The 24,261-nt window shown below is 45.6% G+C and overlaps 1 protein-coding gene across 1 annotated transcript in view; it reads right to left on the reverse strand.

Annotated features, from left to right (window-relative positions):
* SLC6A3 (solute carrier family 6 member 3) overlaps positions 1-24,261 on the reverse strand; it is a 506,641-nt gene that overhangs the window by 144,016 nt on the left and 338,364 nt on the right. Inside the window, exon 6 of the mRNA XM_085604173.1 lies at positions 4,874-5,008. Within this exon, the coding sequence (XP_085460299.1) occupies positions 4,874-5,008 (135 nt within the window). The remainder of the gene's footprint in view (positions 1-4,873; positions 5,009-24,261) is intronic.

A 24,261-nucleotide genomic window follows, 5' to 3' on the forward strand; every position in this document is an offset into this window, starting at 1 on the left:
TTGTTACCTCAGTGCCAAGACGCTGCCAGGTATATGTTTGCGCTATATAAAAACCTAAATCGAATCAATCATATGACAAGTGCATTAAAGTATCCCCCATGACACGCGAAAGAACACAGAGTGCCGCAAAGCTGTGCATTCCTGCTATAGGTAAGTCGTTGTTTGAGGTTATCCAAATAGCACAAAGGGGACATCTGGGACTCTTGAAAGGAGAGAGCCTGATCTAGGGTACCCAAATAACCAGAACCTAATGTAAGGCCCACTAACCTTGTTACCGTTGGTGAGAGCAACAACATGAAAGTGACAAAGCTGTTCCTAAAGGAAGGGGGACGGCGTACCATGTAAAAAGGATTTATTATGGATATTGGAACCCTCACACAGCCATCAGGATATCGTGAATCACGTACCCTTCAGGATGTAATGTAACATCATCGGGCTGCTCCTACGTCAAGTCGGCTGGTGCAATACCCGACGGGCTCTTGTTTAGAGAGCACTCTTGTGGAGATCTTTATATCCAAGATAGCCGATAGTTGAAGTGGGAGTATGGGGCTCTTTGATAATGTAGATGAATATTAAAATAGGGGAGGGAGTGCTATCTCAACAGTTTTATTATGATGCCTCCTCACCTAATTAAAATTGTGAGGTAAAGTGTTAGTAACTCAGGTCAATGTTCTGGGTTGTCTACACTGCCTCATCGTGGTCAACATGTTTCTCGCTACAACTGAGGTGTACTCAAGCGATTCTTCAGGACCTAAAAAAAGAAATCTATCTACAAATATATACAGACAGGGTTGTATGATTAACAATAAGCATTCTCATATACAGCTGGTATTTTACCTGCGGCTCTGTCTACCTGTATGGAATAAGGGAGACCAAAATCATTATAGAACGCTTAATTACAATCTTAGTTACCTTACATGGTGCGGATAGTACGTGCATTTAAGGTGATGGTGCACATACTGTGTTAGGGAAGAAAAATATTTTTAAAACCACACAAAAGCCACGTGAAGTGATCACTCCAAGAGTGTTTAAAACAGCAATTAGTGGACTTACCCTATATACTCCATAGGATAAGACACTGCAGTCCCTGGTAGGCTACGCAAGGAGTTCCTTGCGTTCTGTAACAGCATATGGGAGGAGCGCATTGGAAAACATATTTGATGAATAGACACAGTACTCCAGGGTCATTAACACCCCTTCTCTTGCGTTGAATATTCACAAATAATATTGTTGGGTTTATTGGAGCTCTAAAGAGGGTCACTGATGGATGTGGGGTTAGTCAGAGAAAGCTCAGAATGCCCTTTATTGTGTGTAACAGTCAGTCGTTGGAGGGGATGTGTTCATAAAATTAAAAGGGAAAAGGAACTAGCGGAGGAAATAAGCATCGAGTCTCCGCGTTCTGGTAGTTCCATCGTTGCTCTGTCCTATATGGATCTGTGTGATCACGTTTATCTAAGTGGAGTAAAGGCATTGATTTGCAACCCTGATACGTGAGTGGTTCCTATGTGTGGATATAGGCTTAACCCCAGACAATGGTGATGGTATGTAGATGTGTAAACCATCCAAAAAGTTAAGCTGGCGGTACTAAACACGCTATCGTTTAAAAAAGGAAGAATTTCGACCATATAGTCATACTTACAGACACGCCGAGTCCGTGTCGCCCGTAGACCTACCCCGTACTACCAGGACTGGGAGGTGGGGCTAGGAGGTCTCGCGTTGGTATAAAAAGGGGAATCACGTCACCAAATGGGCGGAAGTGGATGCACTGGTGTTACTTGATGTCGTGAAGTACAAGTTGGGTTCAATGTAGCCGCCATATTGGGAGAGGCTTGAGAAGCGATATGCTAGCGATAGAACCATATAGCGGGTGCGCATATGTTGTTAATGCCATCTCCAAATGGGTATTTACAATGCTTGCTTCACTAAAAAGTTGGGGGGGGAAAGGAAGCGCTGATGTAGTTTGCTACATGTGAGGCGCAGGAATATTTCACGTTGCCGCAATAATGGGGAAGTATTAAGAGTGCCAGAGATAAATTCATGTGGTAGTGGTATGTACGCTGTTATTACCATATTTGCGGCTTGACATTGTAAACATGTGTGAAAAACCATGCGTAGTCGGCCATAGTATTCAATTTGTTAAATTAATGGGGGTCAGTTGAATCGGTTTTAACCCCTGAATATTCAAGGAGTTGAAATGGTGGCATAAATATTAGTGGAAGGTCTATACAGGTCGAGTTAGCCTAGTGTATAGGGAAGATATCATACAGGGGTATGGCAACTAGGGAGCTTAGTGTTCACAATGTAGGACACTTCTTAAGGTGGTTTTAAAGAGGACCACGGAATGGCGTCATTGAGTCCTGTGATGTGTGTGCCGCTTTTGTACACCCACCGTTGTTCTTTAATTAATAAGGCTTCTTTCGTAATATTCGGGAATGTTTCCAGAATTAGCCATCTAAAAGAATCAGGGGGGTGTCCTTTTTCTAAGAAATGTGCGCACATTTTGGTGTTTATACCCCGAGTCAAATGACTAGGTGTAACTGCCAGTTGACTTTGTGAATTCCTCCAAGACAGTTACACAATAGAGAGATTAGGTGTGCCTGAGTTGGCCATTTGCTGGCAGGATGGGGGCGCTGCTGAGCACAGCCTCACTAACACCTAAATAGCCTGTGCTCTGCCTTCACACAAACTAAAGGGACTAACAAACCCGCATTGTCACTTCAGCCAGTTTGGAGCCAGGGCAGGGGAGGCAGGAAAATCCAAAGCCACTGTCTAGAAGCTTCTCCCACCTTCCGGAATCATGGTATAAAAAAGGACCTAAGACTCAAAGTCTTCAGAACACTTCTGGACTGTGGATACTGTGTCAGAAAGCAGGACTTCAATGCTGATTCAAGGACTGCAACTCTGCTGGACTGTTGCTGGACTGTTGCTCTATGGGACATGCTGCCCTTTTCTCTGGAGAAGAAGAACTAGACCTGCAACTCCACCTTGAACCCAGAATCCCAGGGTGACTCAAAGGGCTGGTCTGCTGGCCTCCTTATCTGAGCCTCAGGGCATACCAGGCTCTGCAACAGCTCATGGACCCATCTTCAGCAAGTTCCTGACCCCCAAGAGGCGCCCCATAGGTCCTGAACCCTATTGAGCTCTTAAAAGCAACCTTCTGGGCTCTTTGCGACCAGGAACAAGCCCAAATGCAGTGGAACCAAGCCACTTGCATGGAAAATCAGTGCTAGCCACCACAAGCCTCTCTCTTAGCACAGCAGCATCATCAGCGCAGGCGGTCAGCCAACATGAAGCTGAAGACTACCCGTCCACGAACTCTGGCATGTTTTTCGTGCCATGCTGACTGCCATCCGCAATGCTCTCCTTGCTCCCAGTGACCCTCTCCAATGCAAACAGGACTCTTGGCACAAAACATGAGAAGGCAAACCTGCAGCTGGACTAATCTGGGAATATATCTGACCCATACTCCATAGCAGTTGGTTTGATCTTTTGACTTTGACCTGATCCAAACGACCAGATATCCCCAGTTGGAGCGTTATGCTTTTAGGAGCTATTTTACAGTTTATACTTCAAAAATTCATAACTTTGGTACTACTGATTGGATTTTTTTCATTATGGTCTTGTTTTATGTACTCAATTTGGCTCTATTTTTTAACCTTGTGTGGAATCTTTTTGTGCTGTGTTTTTACAGTTTTAATGTTTGGAGTGTTGCACAAATACTTTACACATTGCCTCTAAGTTAAGCCTGATGGTTCTGTGCCAAGCAAGCAGCGAATTGAGCACAGGTTAGCTTGGCGTTTGCTTGTACCTTACCCTGACTAGGATTGAGGTGGCTGCTCACACCCCAGTCAACCAGTAGCCCAATTTCTAGCAGGACTGAATTGTGTAGTTGGAAAACGTAGATGTTCTGATGGACAAATTAGCAGCTGCATAAGCCATTTTGACCCTGATTCCATCTAATTGTATACCAGATCAGATGGTGTTGTCTCTTCTGAAATAATAACCCCTGAAAAGACGATCCAGCAATTATAGAATCCACTTTTAACACTTGTGGAAATTTTTCTGAAAACATAAAGCTTTGTGAGGAATGCAGAAATATTCTACTTGTCCACATTCACCCATTCATGGATCATCACCTTCCTCACAGTGGAACGAGAAGGCAAACTTTATGGTTTCCTCCTCTGATAATGGCTGACGAAGTAATTTTCCTCAGCTGGTTTGAGGGTAACAGGTAGGGACTGATTGTCCTCACCCTCAGTCCTATCCAGGATAGAGTCATTGGTCACTGGCATCAGCCTCAGAGTCTTGGAAGAAAGAGAAGCCTCTCTTATGGCAAACTCAACCTCTAATGTGCTTTGGATCCTAAACTAAATTGATGATCCAAGATGGCAACAGGCTCCGCCATCAAAATCAATTGCCGGCTGCTTCCGGCTTTGCTTAGCAACAAGCTCACACTCTCCTTCTGTGATCCCATGAGAGTGTGAGAAAGATAAAAGGGCTGGAAAGAGTGTGGCCACAAACCTAGAAGACAGACCTATAGTTCCGAACTAGACAGCTAGGGCATGTCCACCAGGCATATATATACTGCACAGGATGCAACGCAGGTCCACCGGCATAATACATGGGTTGAGATCCCTACACCAGGTCCCTCCAGCTCAATCTCACAGTGCGGCTCATTCAGCTGCACCAATGCAGTAAGAGGATAACTTACTTATGCAGAAAGCTTGCTACAGTGAAACTTGCCAATATATTTCTTTTAAGAATAAAATAACATGCTTATCTCCATTAGGGAACCCCAACTGTGGCGGCAGAAATGCTCTTATGCATAAGTTAAACTAATACAAGCCAAAAAATAAAGTAAAATCTCACTTACCGAAGCCTCACATAACCGGAGGAAATCCACACTGAGGTATGCTTTGATCCCATCAATTGCCCCAGGAAGAGTAACTCCGCGAACAAGCAAAGCTGTCAAAACGAAATAGGGCATGGTAGCAGTGATCCAGACAACCTGAAGACAGAGTAGCACACAATTGTTTATCACAATGCATGATTTATAATGTTTTTCACATTTAAGTATTGGCTGAGACAAATACAGTTTTATATTCATTAGATTTATAAATGCATATAAACTTTACATTTGAAAAGAAATAAATGGCTTGGTCTTGTTGAGGCGGAATCCAGGCACCCTCCCAAATTTTTCAAATGCATGCAGCAGTTGTGGCAGCCTTCTGCACACATCATTTCCATAAAGTAATACATCATCTGCACTGCATATAGTAAATAGTATGGGGGAGCCCATTGATGGGAATCCTGGGCGGCTCTTCGCTAGCCCACAAATGTTGCACAAGTGACTACATAACACCAGGTAACGAGCATGGGTGAAAGGGTACAGCCCTGCCTAGAGTCTAACACCACTCTCCAAGATTCTGATATTACCCATCCAATTTTAACAAATACATTGAGATTAGTATACAACAGCCTTATCAATTCCATCATTTTTGTCACAAAAACCGATGCTTTGTCCTACCGCCCAGGGGTATTCCCAAGTTAGAGTGTCAAAGGTTTTTTCCATAGCTATGGAAGCCACCTCTGACCACTACATATGTGGGAGAATGTTACGTATAATAAAGTGAACGAATCTGCACACATTTGGGATAGTATTCCTGCCCAGTATAAAACAGCTCTGACCCTGATGTACCAGGCATGGAAGGACCGCCAGTAATCTATTTACCAGCACTTTGCCTAGTATTTTCCAGTTCAAATTAAGCATGCACGGGGTCTGTAGGACTCCACTTCCAGTGGTTTGTGATCCCCTTTTGGGATCACCACCTTAGTGGCTTCTCTGATGCTAGGCGGCAGTTTGCTACTGCTGTATGCTGTCCTGTACATATATATTATCTACTGGCGGTCGCCAGTAGATAGTTATACTTAGGACCGAGTTTCCATAGGAAATCTGAAAATTCTATTTTGAATAACTTTGGCGCCGGTTGACTTATATTCGTGAAATTTTCAAAACTAATGGGGTGCTCCGCTCAGCTCCTACCCTGAAAGTCTCGGGGTGATTCATCAAGCGGGGGCTGAGAAAAAAGGGGGGTGCCAAAACGCGTTTTCCCCATGCATTTTCCCGTAGGACCTTTAGTCGAAGGTACAGCCCGAACGGCTGAACAGAATTATTTGAAATTTGGCAGAGGTAGTCCTCAGGTCAGGCATGTGCCTTTTGCTTAAATGGTGTCAATCCGTTTAGTAGTTCCTGAGAAAATCAAAAGTAAAATCACATATATATCTGGGCGGAGCCTAACCACACATCTCATCGTGAGATCTGATTGGCTGTCAGCACTTCATCCAAGAAGTGTTGGCAGCCATCTTGGGACCAAGATACATGATAGCACCTCATTAAAAAGCATTGCAGTTAATAGAAGGTTTTAAGACTTTAGTTACATTATAAATCATTTGTTGATGGTACCATACTCATGTTAGGAATTGTGGTGTGTTCTAAGGTGATTTTACCATGTGGAAAAGCCTTCTGCTGTGATATCATGAATCTTTTTTGAGAGAAAACTATTTTCTTTCTCATACTTTTCCCACAGAGGTTTGGAAGGTGATCTATAAGCTAACTGAGAGCATATTTTCTGTAAATTCACATTATCTTTCTCAGTCATGTGAGAATGAAGTCTGACATTCTCAGTAAAACATGTACATCTAACAAGGGCAGAGACTGTCAGTTGATTCCTTTGTGTTCTACTGCAGCTTCCCAGAGTGTTCTAAAGAACAACTAGAGCGCTAACAGTCTTACTTATGACAAACGTATGGCACACCTGAAGCCATCTTGGTTGGAATAAAGTGGTAATTCTTAAAACATTTAATTTAAAAAGGTACAAAATGAGGGGTTCATTTTGCCATAGAAAGTATGATTAGTGCTGCAGAAAGAAAAATTAGGGCACATTTTGAGTGACTTCTCAAATCCTCTTCTATTTCATTAAAAAATTCTGACATGCAGCCTGAAACATGCACTTTCAATACCAGCAGCAGACTTCCCTGGTGAGCAGTAGCTTTACTACAGTGATCTAATAAGCAACTAGAGTGCTAACATTCTGAATTTATGGCAAATTTGTGACACATCTGAATGCCTTCTTGATGGAATCAAAGTAAAAAACTGAAAGTATTTCCTACTGAGGAGACTGTAGTAAATGAGGAAATTGGGAAACATCATAACAAATAAGTGTCCCAAAATGGCCACCAGAGACAAAAGAGCCCAAATGTAGCCCAAATATCACCCAGATGTAGCCCAAGTATAGCCCAATGACAGAATGTCCCAGAGTGTTCTAACGAACAACTAGAGCGCTAACAGTCTTACTTATGACAAAAGTATGGCACACCTGAAGCCATCTTGAATGGAATAAAGCGGTAACACTTAAAACATTTAATTTACAAAGGAACACAATGAGGGGATTCATTTTGCCATAGAAATTATGATTAGTGCTGCAGAAAGAAAAATTAGGGCACATTTTGACTTCTCAAATCCTTTTGTATGTCATAAAAAAATTCTAACATGCAGACTGAAACATGCACTTTGAATACCAGCAGCAGACTTCCCTGGTGAGCAGTAGCTTTACTACAGTGATCTAATGAGCAACTAGAGTGCTAACATTCAGAATTTATGGCAAATGTGTGACACATCTGAATGCCTTCTTGATGGAACCAAAATAAAAAACTGAAAGTATTCCCACTGAGGAGACTGCAGTAAATGAGGAAATTAGGAAACTTCATAACAAATAAATCTCCCAAGATGGCCACCAGAGACAAAAGAGCCCAAATGTAGCCCAAATATCACCCAGATGTAGCCCAAGTATAGCCTAATGACAGAATGCCCCAGAGTGTTCTTAAGAACAACTAGAGAGCTTACTGTCTTACTTATGACAAAAGTATGGCACACCTGAAGCCATCTTGATTGGAATAAACTGGTAACACTTAAAACATTTAATTTAAAAAGGAACACAATGAGGGGGTTCATTTTGCGATAGAAATTATGATTAGTGCTGAAGAAAGAAAAATTATGGCACATTTTGAGTGACTTCTCAAATCCTCTTCTATTTCATTAAAAAATTCTGATATGCAGACTGAAATATGCACTTTTAATACCAGCAGCAGACTTCCGTGGTGAGCAGTAGCTTTACTACAGTGATCTAATGAGCAACTAGAGTGCTAACAATTTATGGCAAATGTGTGACATATCTGAATACCTTCTTGATGGAATCAAAGTAAAAAACTGAAAGCATTTCCTACTGAGGAGACTGCAGTAAATGAGGAAATTAGGAAACTTCATAACAAATAAACATCCCAAGATGGCCACCAGACACAACAGAGCCTAAATGCAGCACAAATATCACCCAGATGTAGCCCACATGTAGCCCAATGGCAGAAGTGTGCAAAACACTTATTTTTTGTGTATTTTCAGTTTTATATAGTGCAGACTTGTCAGGTATTGGAATGCTTTACATGAGCATTGGTTACATCACACAAGATCAAATTCATTTTGGTTGTAGAAATGGGGAGATTAAGTGATTTGACCACAATCACAGAATGTTGAGCTGAAGCAGAAACTCCAACCTGGTTCCCCAGTTGCAAAGTCTGCAGCTCTGGAAGTAACACCACATCCTCTCGCCAAGGTGCAACATTTAATCAAGTGGTCAACTGGATAAAAAAACATAAAGATTACAAATAAAAGTTCTTTGTCGCTATTTGAAAACTCAGAAAATATGTCCTCATTTTAGTTTTTTAGAGCACTAACCATAATTTTGATGCAAATAAGACCCTCTCATATATGTAATTTCTAAAGGAAATACTCTAGGTATTACAGTTTTGATTACATCAAGATGACGTCAGGCGTTCCACACTTTTGTAATGAATATAGAATGTTTGCAATCTAGTTGTTCAGTGGGATACTGTTGAGAGGCAGAGGCCAGGGGCACGGACTCTGACAATTGAAGGCAGGTAGGAGAGTGCAGAGGCAACAATTTGACCACACTGGGCAGGCAGGAAGGGCAGTGGCAGCACAACAGACTATGGAGGGCAGTGGAAAGGGGGGCAGGGGCAACAAACCAACAATACAGGACTGGCAAGAGAGGCAGTGGCAATATAATAGACCATTGTGGGCAGAAGGAAGAGGCAGTGGTAGTACAACCATACATGCCAACAGACCCGTTTCAGCCAGGAAACGTCCAATGTTTTTAAGCTCAAATGGGCTTGATTTGATCTGTCTCCTGTCTACAATCTCCTCTTTTTCAATGTAACTCAAAGGGGAAAATCAATATCCCAGGTTTTTTCAAACTCTCCCTCTTACCAAGTTCAAAATGTTCGCAAGTATGGTACATTGAATCATGGTAGGCAGGAGGAATTAGGGTAGGGACATGGACTCGGATAACAGAGGACAGGAGGGACATGGAGAGGTGCGCCAAACTGACCCTACAGGGCAGGCATCAGGGTTTGCAGCAGCATAATACACCACACAGCGCATGCGGGACGGGAGTGCAGCACAACAATCCATAGAAAGCAATAGGGAGGGGACAGGACCATGCACATGGACAACAGAGAACAGATGGGAAAGAGGCAATGGTAGCTAGCTGACCATAATGGACAGACAAGAGAGAAAGCTGCAGCATAACAGACCATAAAGGGCAGGAGGGACGGATCAGGGGCATTACAATGGAACAGACAAGCCAGGAGGGAGGGAATAGGGGGTCTGCACATGGAAACAGAGGGCTGGGGGCAAGGTGGCAGGGCAGAAGCAGCAAGATGACCATGGAGGTCAGGCAGGATGGGCACTAGAAACAAGACACACCATGGAGAGCAACAATGAGACTATGGTGGCATACACACAGACCATGGAGGGAAGGTGGGAGGGGGTCAGGGGCAGCTAGCTGACCACACAGGGAAGGTGGGAGGGGCCATGGCAGCACAGAAGACCATGCATGGCAAGCGGGAGGGTTAGTGGCAGCACAATGGCTATGATGGGCAAGAAGGAGGGTGCAGGGGCATGCACAAAGGACCATGGAGGATAGAAGGGAGGGTCAGGACCTGGGCACAGACAAGAGAGTTCACGGGAAGGGGCCTCACAACAGACCGCGCGGGGCAGGCAGGAGGAGCAGTTGCAGCACAACAGATCAGGGAGGGCAGAAGGGTGTGGCAGTAAAATGGACCATGGAGGACAGGAGGAAGGGGATAGGGGCATGGCATGTGGACAGGCAGGGTGGAGGTGGCAGGGACAGGTTACAGTCATCTGACAATGCTAGGCAGGTGGGAGGGGAGTGGCAGCTCAACAGAACACTCAGAGTAGATAGGAGTGGCAGGTCCATGGAACATAGTGGGCAAAAAGGATGGAGCAGGGGCATGCACAAAGACATCGGAGGGCAGGGGGAAGGAGAATAGGGGCAGCAAGCTAAGCACAGAGGCTAAGCAGGAGGTCAATGATGGGCCATAGAATTGGGCAATGGAGGGCAGGAGGAGTGGACTGCTACATCATGCTAAATGGAGGGCAGTGGCAGCACATCAGACCATGCATGGCAGGAGGGAGGAGGCTAGTCCATGGATTTAGACAACAGAGGATAGGGAGGAGGTGGATGGGGCAGCAAGCTAACTGTTCAGAGAAGGTGGGTATTAGGAACTTTATTGTTTTTAAAATGTGTGTCTGTGCGAACTACTTAAAATATGAACAAGTATGCAGCATAATCTCACTTTTATTCAGGAAAAAGAGGACGTTTGTGACTGTGACTCCGGGCTCACTTGGGAGAAACACCCCCTGACCCTCCACCCCCATCGCAAAATGTAATACCCGTGAAAAGAGTAGGTGGACGCAGTGTTATATAAAACATAGTCCTGAGAGCACGATTGAAAATGAAAACTAGATGTAGTATATGGTATAAACTATGCACCAAAAAGTGTGATATAAGATGAACCGGGGTGTGAAATATAATATGCAATACATTGTGCGCAATGACAGATTCATTGGAGAGCGCGAGATAGCACAGGCACTAGCGCGTGCTATGCGATATGCGCCTTGGAGTGTAATATGCACAGGGCAGTGTTGTGTAACATAACTAGTCTCTAAAGTTGTAATATAAAATATGTGCTGGGGAGTGTAACGTTGCATATGCACTGTGACAAAGATATGCATCCCAGATTGTAATATGTATGGCATAGCGCTGTGCGTTATAACATACACATCGAGGAAGGCACGTTAGATGGGGCAATATAACCCGTGCGAAGGCAAGTGTGGCATGACATATTCACGGGGTGGTGTTACAGTGCACATGGGCTAGAGAGTGTCATAGCATACGCACTAGCTGGTGGAATACAACACAGAGGTGTGAGGCAATCGGCGGGCACTGGTGGGTGTAACACAGCATTGGGCTCAGCCAGGAGCACGCTGTGACTCTCAAGTGAGGTTCGTCTCCTTTCCAGAGAGTAAAATAAAAAGTATTACACATCCGGCGGTGGATGTGTTTTTTATTAACCGTGAGGGGGGTTTCTTGCATAGTTTGGTCGAATTTTTGTCGAATCCCCTTTGAATGGCTTGGTGTGCGTGTATATTAAATGTGCCCGTCAATAGCTACCCATGTTTGTATAAATAAACGACAAGGGTGTCTACTTGGAGAGTACCCACCGGCGGGGGCACCGGGATTAGGCACGGTAGGGCGTCAGACACGTCAGAGCTTCACTAGCGGTGTAAATACATTCCATGTGGATTCATTCTATGCATAGTCGCCTTTTAATGAATATCACGCAAATCGTCATGGTGATAGGTACATACGGTTTGTCCAGCATTTCCTAGGTGTTTCTATAAATATATATATTTTTAAAATAATTTTTAAAAAAAGGCCGGCCCCGGGGGATGGGGTCCCCGGAGCCATAAGTGGCCTGAGGAGGGGGGCAACGCAGCCCCCTCCTAAAGAATTTAAATACAAAAAAGGCCATGACCCGTGGGTTGGGGTCCCCGGGGCCGATTAAGGCCTTGGGAGGGCCAAATTAATTTTTTGCAACAAAAAAAATTAGGGTGCAGGCCCTGGGGGATGGGGTCCCCAGGGCCAGTAAATTAGAAAAAGAAGGGGGGCCACACAGCCCTCCTTCTTAAAAAAATAAAATAAATAAAAGACCGGCATCGCGCTGGAGGCCACGCCCCCTCCTTGCAGCACTCTGCAAACGAGCCCCCTGGCCAGTTGTAAGTTGGGGAATTAATTCCCCTTCAATACTGAGGGTCCCTGAGGGCCAACTAGCCCAACAGGTATCTCCAGTGTGCGCCAGGGAGGTGCGTTGCAGACAGGTGTTCTGAGGCCACGCCCCTTTTTACACCTCTATGCAATGCAGCTCTGTGGCGCTTACTGGAGGTACCTAGTGGGCTAGTTTGACCCTAGGGACCCTTAGGATTCAAGGGGACTTAATCTCTCAACTTAGAACGGCCACAGGGCGCGTTTACACAGTGGTGAAGGGAGGGGACGGGGCCTGAGGTGACGTGTGCAAACACGCCCTGTGGCACGTTTTAAGTTGGGGAAATAATTCCCTTTCAATCCTGAGGGACCCTGGGGGCCAACTAGCCCACCAGGTGCTTCCAGTAAGTGCCACTGCTCTGCGTTGCAGAGAGGTGGTGCAGGCCGAACCCCTTTTTACACCTCTCTGCAATGGCGCTTACTGGACGTACCTAGTGGGTTATTTTGCCCCTAGGGATCCTCAGGATTCAAGGGGACTTAATCTCCCAACTTAAAAAACGGCCACAGGGCATGTGTACACAGTGGGGAAGGAAGGGGACGGGGCCTGAGGTGACGTGTTCAAACACGCCCTATGGCGCGTTTTAAGTTGGGGAAATAATTCCCCTTCAATCCTGAGGGTCCCTCAGGATTGAAGGGGAATTATTTCCCCAACTTAAAACGCGCCACAGGGCTTGTTTGCACACGTTAACTCAGGCCCCGTCCCCTCCCTTCACCACTGTGTAAACATGCCCTGTGGCCGTTTTTAGTTGGGAGATTAAGTTAATTTGAATCCTGAAGGTCCCTAGGGTCCAACTAGCCCACCAGGTGCTTCCAGTAAGCGCCACTGAGCCCAACAGGCATCTCCAGTTTGCACCAGGGAGCTGCGTTGCAGAGAGGTGGTCCAGGCCGTGCCACTTTTTACACCTCTCTGCAACGCAGCTCTGTGGCGCATACTGGAGGTACCTAGTGGGCTAGTTGGACCCTAGGGACCCTCAGGATTCAAATTAACTTAATCTCCCAACTAAAAACGGCCACAGGGCGTGTTTACACAATGGTGAAGGGAGGGGACGGGGCCTGAGTTAACGTGTGAAAACATGCCCTGTGGCGCGTTTTAAGTTGGGGAAATAATTCCCCTTCAGTCCTGAGGGACCCTGGAGGCCAACTAGCCCACCTGGTGCTTCCAGTAAGCACCACTCCGCTGCGTTGCAGAGAGGTGGTCTAGGCCGTGCCCCTTTTTACATCTCTCTGCAACGCAGCTCTGTGGCGCTTACTGGAGGTACCTAGTGGTCTAGTTGGACCCTAGGGACCCTCAGGATTCAAGGGGACTTAATCTCCCAACTTAAAACGGCCACAGGGCGTGTTTACACAGTGGGGAAGTGAGGGGACGGGGCCTGAGGTGACGTGTGCAAACACGCCCTGTGGCGCGTTTTAAGAGGTAGTTTTAATCCCCTGCCCTATTATATACTAGGGGCTTACAGAGGAGGTCATGCTGATCACAGGGGGACCCCAATGCATAGTGTTCCCTAGTGTATGTAGGTGTTTTCACTGTATTCTGAGTGTCTTTTAACATAGCACTGGCTCTAGGACTGGTTAGTCAGACTCAGTTACCACCAGTATCCGTCTGAAAAAGTTGAGGGTACAGGATGATTTTGCAACAAGGCTTCTTTCTGCTCTTCTGTTTGTTCTTTCTGCACGTTATCCTTCTTCCTGCACTTTTCTTCGACTTTGAGGACTTCTGTCGCTTCTTTCTGCATTTCTTTTTTTTCTTTCTGTGCGTTTTTTCTTCTTTCTTCACATGTCCTATCTCTGTAGGGATAGTTAGAAATTAGCATTTAAAAAACCTTTGAAATTCACTGAAAAAACATAGGTTTCAGGCACGTTATAGTTAGGAATTAGCATTTAAAAAACCTTAGCTAACTATAACGCCCCTGAAACCTATGGTTTTTTCAGTGAATTTCTAAGGTTTTTTAAATGCTAATCCCTAACTATAACGTGCCTGAAACCTATGGTTTTTTCAGTGAATTTCAAAGGTTTTTTAAATGCCATCCGGGACTGGATGAGCCACAATCACCTTAAACTCAACCCTGACAAGACCGAGCTGGTGTTGACGGGTGGTTCATCCAGCCCCTGGTCCCCTCTCTTCTGGCCCCCTTCTCTTGGCCCCTCTCCGGAACCCTCTACCTCTGTTAAAACCCTCGGCATAAAACTGAACTCTCAACTCACCCTCCACTCCCAGGTTAGCTCTGTGGTATCTTCCTCTTTCCTTTCACTGCGCATTATACGCAGGGTGTCCCGTTTCTTCACCTTCTCAGCTCTCAAACTCATCATTTTAGCCATGGGGGTCTCCCGCCTGGACTACGGCAACGCCCTATATGCAGATATCCCTGCATATAGCTTACGGCGTTTGCAGCAGATACAAAACCAGGCGGCCCGCCTGGTCTTCAACCTTCCCAAATTTCACCGTTCCTCCCCCGTCTTGAAATCCCTGCACTGGCTTCCTGTGCAGGCCCGTATCCAATTCAAGCTCGCCTCCATCACCTTTTTGGCCCGACTGGACTTGGCTCCAGCATTCATCTCCTCAGAAATCACCCCCTATGTACCCACTAGGGAACTCCGCTCCTCGTCCCAGTCCCTCCTCACTATCCCACGCTATCGGACAAAGAAGTGGGGTGGTTCGAAATTTGCTACCCTTGCCCCGATCCTCTGGAACTCCTTTCCCCTAGCTCTGCGATCCATTGCCCTGTACCCGCAATTTCGCAAACATCTCAAAGCCCATCTGTTCACAAAATTCTTTGATTAAATCCCCAGCAGTCTCCCCCGTCGCTTAGCCCTGGATCTGGTTAGCAGTAGCGCCAAGAAACCGCAGGTGTACGAGCGCTTTACAAGTATTTTAAAACTTAAACTCAAACTCAAACTCATATTTTAAGTAGTTCGCACAGACACACGTTTTAAAAACAATAAAGTTCCTAATACCCGTCTTCTCTGAACAGTTAGCTTGCTGCCCCATCCCCCTCCTCCCTATCCTCTGTTGTGTGAATCCATGGACTAGCCTCCTCCCTCCTGCCATGCATGGTCTGATGTGCTGCCACTGCCCTCCATTTAGTATGATGTACCAGTCCACTCCTCCTGCCCTCCATTGCCCAATTCTATGCCCCATCATTGACCTCCTGCTTAAACTCTGTGCTTAGCTTACTGCCCCTATTCTCCTTCCCCCTGCCCTCCGATGTCTTTGTGTATGCCCCTGCTCCATCCTTTTTGCCCACCATGTTCCATGGACCTGCCACTCCTATCTACTCTGAGTGTTCTGTTGAGCTGCCACTCCCCTCCCACCTGCCTAGCATTGTCAGATGACTGTAACCTGTCCCTGCCACCTCCACCCTGCCTGTCCACATGCCATGCCCCTATCCTCTTCCTCCTGTCCTATATGGTCCATTGTACTGCCACACCCTTCTGCCCTCCCTGGTCTGTTGTGCTGCAACTGCTCCTCCTGCCTGCCCCGTGCGGTCTGTTGTGAGGCCCCTTCCCCTGAACTTTCTTGTCTGTGCACAGGTCCTGACCCTCCCTTCTATCCTCCATCGTCCTTTGTGCATGCCCCTGCACCCTCCTTCTTGCCCATCATAGCCATTGTGCTAGCACTAACCCTCCCACTTGCCATGCATGGTCTTCTGTGCTGCCATGGCCCCTCCCACCTTCCCTGTGTGGTCAGTTAGCTGCCCCTGAACCCCTCCCACCTTCCCTCCATGGTCTGTGTGTATGCCATCACAGTCTCACTGTTGCTCTTCATGGTGTGTCTTGCTTCTAGTGCCCATCCTGCCTGACCTCCATGGCTATCTTGCTGCTCCTGCCCTGCCCCCTTGCCCCCAGCCCTCGGTTTACATGTGCAGACCCCTACTCCCTCCCTCCTGGCTTGTCTGTTCCATTGTAATGCCCCTGATCCATCCCTCCTGCCCTTTATGGTCTGTTATGCTGCAGCTTTCTCTCCTGTCTGTCCATTATGGTCCTGCCTCTTGCCCCTCTGTTCTCTGTTGTCCATGTGCATGGTCCTGTCCCCTCCCTCTTGCTTTCTATGGATTGTTGTGCTGCACTCCCGTCCCGCATGCCCTGTGTGGTGTATTGTGCTGCTGCAAACCCTGATGCCTGCCCTGCAGGGTCAGTTTGGTGCACCTCTCCATGTCCCTCCTGTCCTCTGTTATCCAAGTCCATGTCCCTACCCCATATCCTTCCATGATCCAATGTACCATACTTGCGAACATTTTGAACTTGGTAAGAGGGAGATTTTGAAAAAAAACTGGGGTATTGATTTTCCCCTTTGAGTTACATTGAAAAAGAGGAGATTGTAGACAGGAGACAAATAAAATAAAGCCCATTTGAGCTTAAAAACATTGGACATTTCCTGGCTGAATCGGGTCTGTTGGCATGTATGGTTGTACTACCATTGCCTCTTCCTTCTGCCCACAATGGTCTATTACATTGCCACAGCCTCTCTTGCAAGTCCTGTATTGTTGGTTTGTTGCCCCTGCCCCCCTTTCCACTGCCCTCCATAGTCTGTTGTGCTGCCACGGGCCTTCCTGCCTGCTCAGTGTGGTTAAATTGTTGCCTTTGCACCCTCCTACCTGCCTTCAATTTTCAGAGTCCGTGCCCCTGGCCTCTGCCTCTCAACAGTATCCTAATGAACAACTAGATTGCTAACATTCTATATTTATTACAAAAGTGTGGAACGCCTGACGTCATCTTGATGTAATCAAAACTGTAATACCTAGAGCATTTCCTTTAGAAATTACATATATGAGAGGGTCTTATTGGCATCAAAATTATGGTTAGTGCTCTAAAAGACTAAAATAAGGACATATTTTCTGAGTTTTCAAATAGCGAGAAAGCACTTTTAAATTATTTGTTACCTTTATGTTTTTTTATCCAGTTGACCACTTGATTAAATGTTGCACTTAGGGGAGAGGATGTGGTGTTACTTCCAGAACTGCAGACTTTGCAACTGGGAAACCAGGTTGGAGTTTCTGCTTCAGCTCGACATTCTGTGATTCTGGTCAAATCACTTAGTCTCCCCATGTCTACAACCAAAATGAATTTGTTCTTGTGTGATGTAACCAATGCTCATGTAAAGCACTCCAATACCTGACAAGTCTGCACTATATAACACTGCAAAAACACAAAATAATAAGTGTTTTGCACACTTCTGTCATTGGGCTATATTTGGGCTACATCTGGGTGATTTTGGGCTACATTTGGGCTCTTTTGTCTCCGGTGGCCATCTTGGGAGATTTATTTGTTATGAAGTTTCCTAATTTCCTCATGTACTGCAGTCTCCTTAGTAGGAAATGCTTTCATTTTTTTACTTTGATTCCATCATGAAGGTATTCAGATATGTCACACATTTGCCATAAATTCTGAATGTTAGCACTCTAGTTGCTCATTAGATCACTGTAGTAAAACTACTGTTCACCATGGAAGTCTGCTCCTGGTATTAAAAGTGCATGTTTCAGTCTGCATGTCAGAATTTTTTCATGAAATAGAAGAGGATTTGAGAAGTCACTCAAAATGTGCCCTCATTTTCTTTCTTCAGCATTAATCATAATTTCTATGGCAAAATGAACCCCCTCATTGTGTTTCTTTTTAAATTAAATGTTTTAAGTGTTACCAGTTTATTCCAATCAAGATGGCTTCAGGTGTGCCATACTTTTGTCATAATGAAGACAGTAAGCGCTCTAGTTGTTTTTAAGAACACTCTGGGACATTCTGTCATTGGGCTATACTTGGGCTACATCTGGGTGATATGTGGGCTACATTTGGGCTCTTTTGTCTCTGGTGGCCATCTTGGCAGACTTATTTGTTATGAAGTTTCCTAATTTCCTCATTTACTGCAGTCTCCTCAGTAGGAAATATTTTCAGTTTTTTACTTTGATTCCAAAGGCATTCAGATGTGTCACACATTTGCCATAAATTCAGAATGTTATCACTCTTTTTGCTCATTAGATCACTGTAGTAAAGCTACTGCTCACCAGGGAAAACTGCTGCTGGTATTGAAAGTGCATGTTTCAGTCTGCATGTCAGAATTTTTTAATGAAATAGAAGAGGATTTGAGAAGTCACTCAAAATGTGCCCTAATTTTTCTTTCTGCAGCACTAATCATACTTTTTATGGAAAAATGAACCCCCTCATTTTGTTCCTTTTTAAATTAAATGTTTTAAGAGTTACCACTTTAATCCAAGCAAGATGGCTTCAGGTGTGCCATACGTTTATCATAAGTAGGACTGTTAGCGCTCTAGTTGTTCTTTGGATCACTCTGGGAAGCTGCAGTAGAACACAAAGGAATCAACTGACCGTCTCTGCCTTTGTTGGATGTACATGTTTTACTGAGAATGTCAGACTTCATTCTCACATGACTGAGAAAGATAATGTGAATTTACAGAAAATAAGCTCTCAGTTTAGCTTATAGATCACCTTCCAAACCTCTGTGGGAAAAGCATGAGAAAATATTTTTCTCTCAATCATGATATCCCAGCAGAAGGCTTTTTCACATGGTGAAATCACCTTAGAACATACCACAATTCCTAAAATGAGTATGGTACCATCAACAAATGATTTATAATGTAACTAAAGTCTTAAAACCTTCTATTAACTGCAATGCTTTTTAATGAGGTGCTATCATGTATATTGGTCCCAAGATGGCTGCCAACACTTCTTGGATGAAGTGCTGACAGCCAATCAGATCTCAGGATGAGATGTGTGGTTAGGCTCCGCCCACATATATATATGATTTTACTTTTGATTTTCTCAGGAACTACTGAACAGATTGACACCAGACCTGCAAAAGGCACATCCCTAACCTGAGGACTACCTCTCGGACAAATTTCAAGTAATTCTGTTCAGCCGTTCGGGCTGTACCTTGGACATAAGGTCCCTATGGAAAATTGCATGGGGAAAACGTGTTTTGGGACTCCCCTTTTTTCTCAGCCCCCGCTTGACGAATCCCCCCGAGACTTTCAGGGTAGGAGCGGAGCGGAGCGGAGCGGAGCGGAGCGGAGCGCCCCACCTATTTTGAAAATTTCGCGAGGATTCGTCAACCGGCGCCAAAGTTATTCCAAATAGAATGTTGCGGATTTCCTATGGAAACACGGTCCTAACTATAACTATCTACTGGCGACCGCCAGTAGATAAGATATATATATATATATATATATATGTCGCTGTATTAGCTGCCTCTGGAAAACCTTGTACAACTCTAAAGGGAGCCCATTGTTGCCCAGCATTTTACTAAAGGCAATCTAATACACCGTTTTTCCCATTGCCCTGTGGGAGATCTCTCTCTCTAAGGCAGGGGTCTTCAAACTGTGGGGCGCGACCCCCAGGGGGGCCGTGGAGTGATGCAAAGGGGGTCGCGCCTTCCCAGTCACACTTCTGCCCAGGCCCAAGGGCTTCAGCCCCCCCCCCCCCACACTTCCCCCGTCCTGGTCCTGTGTCTCAGCCCGGGCTGCTTCAGTGAAACTTGAGCTGCTGGGGGCTCAGCTGAGCAGTGTCTGGATTCCTATCTCCGGCACCCCGTGTTTTTTCACAGGTCTTTAAAGACCATTTAACATGCCTTTGTAAACTGCTTACAGAGGCTTAGGTTTTTTTGCTGGTTCCAGTACCCCCTGGGTCCCCACTGTGCCTATTCCTTACATTTGGATTTTACATTCACTGCCGTAGTGTGAGAATGCATTTCATGGAAAGGAATACAAAGTTGGCTTCCTGGGGGCGGCGTGTGTGAAAGTTTATTGTGCTTTTGAAGCACCTGCTGCAGCGTTTCTTTCCCCGGCAATTACCAGGCCTCACATAAATGTCAAGATAACTCGTGTGATTAATTATCTTCCTGGAGAGAGATCAGAATTTTGTATAGTTGAGGTTTTGACTTAGGTGAAGTTAGTGCAGAGGGTTAATATGCCTGCTGCAAAGAACATGTACCAAGTAGATTACAGAGTGCGTATGATGTGAAGAGATCAGCAGGTTACTGCTTTCAAAAGAGACATCCTTTTGTTACTTGCAATTTATAACTTAAAGTCCTAATATAGAATAGTGAGCTATTAACTTTCATCCTAGAACTGCATACACACCGCAAAGTATACATTATTAGAACATTGATTAATGTTGCAAAAAGGGTTAATTTGGCTAGAAATCAATTCTTATTATTAAAGGAAACTCCCAACTATGCTGTTTCTTTTTCGACTCTGAGTTTGTGCTTCTCCACACCAAGCACTCTTGATCTATACTGCCTACCAGTATGGATGACATGTGACTCCTATACTTTTAGTCCTTTGGCTTATGTAACATTTCCTATACACTGATTTACACACTTATGATTGATTGTCTCTGTGTAATGTGTGTGTGATGCAAAGTGCTCGGACACCCTACACTGGTATGAGTGGCACTATATAACTAATTCAATGCATCTGAGAGTGTGGGGTTATGGAGACTTGGTCACTGTTAAAGGGTGCTAGTGAAAGAATCCGTGGTGGGGTGGTCATTGGGGGGGCACCAACAAACATTGTCACACAGGGCACCACCAGCACTAAAGCCGGCCCTGGGAAGTATGCACAGATAAGCGCTGAAAATACCGCTTTAGGTGACTGCTTTTTTTTGTACCGACTGGGCCATCAAAATAATCTGCTGGTAACCCTAACCATAGGACTGGAAGTTTGTTGCAGGATCAGCACATTATTTATTTCCTTCACCCTCGATCCCCGATTAATGCCGCAATAGTTTAACTTGGATCTTAAAGTCTACGCCCCGTCAATAACATGCTGAGTTACTTCATGGGTCTGGGAATGCACCCTGCATTCAGACAACTCATTCCTCATTCTCGCCCTTTATTGTCACGCTCACCTTGCACTCACAGTGATCACAATGCACTCACACTGATCACCATGCACTTGCACCATTCACCCGCTCACCTTGCACTCACAGTGATCACTCTGCACTCAAAATGCACTTGTCCTGCTCACACTATACCTCAACCTGCAGTCACACGAGTACACTACTCATCCTGCACTCATGTGACACTTCACTCACCTGTCCACCTCACTACTCAATATGCAACTCACTCAAACAAGCCCATCAGTAATCATACATTCATTCATCCCATTCTGAACTTGCATCCGCACCCAAAATGAGAGAGGACAGCAAGGGAGTGAGAGAATTTGATTGCAGAGGTCAGGGATGAGGAGAAATGTGAATTGCCGAAGAGAAGTGTGGACACGCAAGAAGTGAGTGTGATCCAAAGGTGAGGGCTTCTGTTAGAACAAAGGGGAGATGTGAAAGAGGAATGGGGGGACTGGAGAGGTGTAAGATACAAATAGACAAAAATTTGAATGAAGAGACGAGGTGAATGAGAAGTGCTGAGGGGCACGGGAGGTGACAGGGCCAGAGAGGCCATGAGATAAATGTGAGAGACTGTTAGAGATGAGGGCAGTGAAAGGACAGAATGGCAAGAGGTGATTAAAGGTGAAGTGAGAGGTTGAATGGGGAGAGTTCAGAAGTTGTAAAAAGGGGTGAAAGAAAATGACCTGCAAAGTGAGAGAGGGATCCGGGGTTAGGAGAGGAGAGAGGGATGGAAGGGAGGGGGTGAGAGGAAAGCTGCATGGGTAAACGGCTTAACTCTACACAGAACCGCCAGGGTTTTAAGGGACCCCTGCTTCTTCCGGTCAGGGCCAGGTGAGCTTCTAATGTGGCAGCACGTATTGCTGCAGAGTGGAAGGCCCTTCACAAAGGTTGACTTGAAATCTTTCTGATGATAATTGCTGTATTTTGGTTATAAATGGGTACTGATTGGGTGAAATCTTTCCTCAGCGTTACGTGGGTAACAAATATCAAAATAATGAAGCAATGCTATCCCAAAATACGCGGCATCACATAACCTCATTTACATTTTCATCCCACGCAATTTAGTCAACAGGTTTAGACATTTTTGTCAGGAGGGGGTCCTTGCGCCTCAAAATGTTGACAGGGGGGTCTCGGCATCCAAAAGTTTGAAGACCTCTGCTCTAAGGTGTCTAACTGCTTCGGAATCAATGCATGACACCCCATCTCAATAGCCATAGGGAGGGTTTTTGATCTGAAGGCATGGCTAAATATAAGCCCTAAGGTTTCTCCCACTGATTTGCAGTGTCACTAATATCATATCTATCCTGGTATGCAAAGCGTGAAATAGTAGGGATAATCCCTGGTCAATGGGTGTGTTGTACGTTTGCAAGGACCCTCCCATCCACCCAGTCAGACAGCTTCTCTGTCTGCTTCTACATTCATTACACAGTTAAAGTCACTCCCTTGTGTGTATGGATCTTGATGGTGTATGCTCAGCTGCATGGAGAGCATTACTAAAAATGTGTTTGTTTAGAATTGGGGGAGTGCAACCTGACTACATGGTGTGCTTTACCGTTCAATTGTCCACAAAGAGGCACATATCATCCCCATGGAAAATCCATACGAGTACATTGTGAGAAATTGGGCTGTTGGTTGACTGTAGTGTGACCCTGGTCACGATGCAACCACAAGACAAAAGCAAATTAACATGTGCACAATCCTCTGGTAGCTTGTTGCAGAGCAGTCCGGCATAACTTAGAGGCAATGTGTAAAGAATTTGTGCAATAAAGTGAAAAACAGCAGACAAAAATAATCCCACACCAATTTGGAAAAATAGTACTTTCTACGATAAATAATGCAAGACTAACACCACAAAAACTCCAATCAGTGGAACCGGAGATATGGACTATTAAATATTTTTTTGAAAATAGTGCCAAAAAGCACAACGTGGCAACTGTTGGCATCTGGTTGCGCCGGACGAGGACAACGTCACAAGTTTATGGCAAACACAATAGATCGCGGGCCAGCTACAGGGACCCAGTTAGGCCCGCCGAACAAAGTACTTTAAATTCTGATTTGTGGTGTGCTGAGAAGATCTGCATCGATGATGTATTGCACAGTGGAAGCGAGCGTCATTTAGAGATGCGGTGAGGCTGCAATGTGAAGGCCTGTGTCGTCGTCAAGGATCCCTTCAATGGGGCTTGTGATGTGAAGTCTGGCATCAAAGATGAGGAGCACAGTCTACGCAATGCATTGTTCCAAAGAGCTGTGAGGCTGCGATGCAGAGTCCAGCGTCGTTATCGAGGCTGCCCTCGATGAGGGTTGTGAGGGCCTGCGCCGGGGATGCATTGTGCAAGGGCGGGTCCAATGGCATTGTGGGCTCTGGAGAAGATGCAGGTCTTTGCGATCGGTCTAATCCACATAGCAGCAGAGGTCAATTGGTTCTGCTCGGGGTTGTGTCGTGCAGCAGAGTAGATGTACCAGTTCCACTGGATCCACCGAGGCTGACTAAGCACCTTAGGTCCACTTTCAGGGGTCCAGGACTAGGGAGGCACCACTTTGCAAGGCAGGCTCACAGATGGCAGAGTCCAGGTGCAGGTGCAAGGTTGTTGGAAGCCTGTCCCTGAGGCTTCAGACCAGGAGGCCAGTCGACTAGCCGTTGGAGTCACTCTGGTTTCTGGGTTAAAGAGATGCAGGTCCAGTACTTCTCACTCCATTAAGAGGGCAGCAGGTCAACACAGTATGGCAGCAATGCATTAGGGCAGCAGTCCAGCAGAGTAGCAGTCCTTTCAGCAGCACCGCAGTCCTTCCTGGCAGAGTATGCACTGGTCCAAAGGTTTACTAAAGAGTTGGTATCTGAGATCCAGTATTTATACCCAGTTGTGCCTTTGAAGTGGGGAGAAGCTTCTAGAGGCATGCCTTTGAAGTGCACAGGTGCCCTGCCTTCCTAGCTCTGGCTCCAGTCTAACTTCAGGGGGTATGCAGCCCCTTGTGTGGAGAGGGAACACAGCCTATTCAAGTGAAGGGGGCTGGGCCCAGCTCCTCCCTCCCATCCTGCCACTGATAGCCCATCCACTCACACCTAAGTTCCTCATTGTGTGTGGCTGTCTAGGAGGAATACACAAAGCCCAACTGTCACCCACACCCAGTCATGACCCAGAGAAAGGCTGCA

The sequence above is a fragment of the Triturus cristatus genome, chromosome 5_1 (assembly GCF_964204655.1).
Source record: "Triturus cristatus chromosome 5_1, aTriCri1.1, whole genome shotgun sequence".
NCBI classification, from domain to species: Eukaryota; Metazoa; Chordata; class Amphibia; order Caudata; family Salamandridae; genus Triturus; species Triturus cristatus.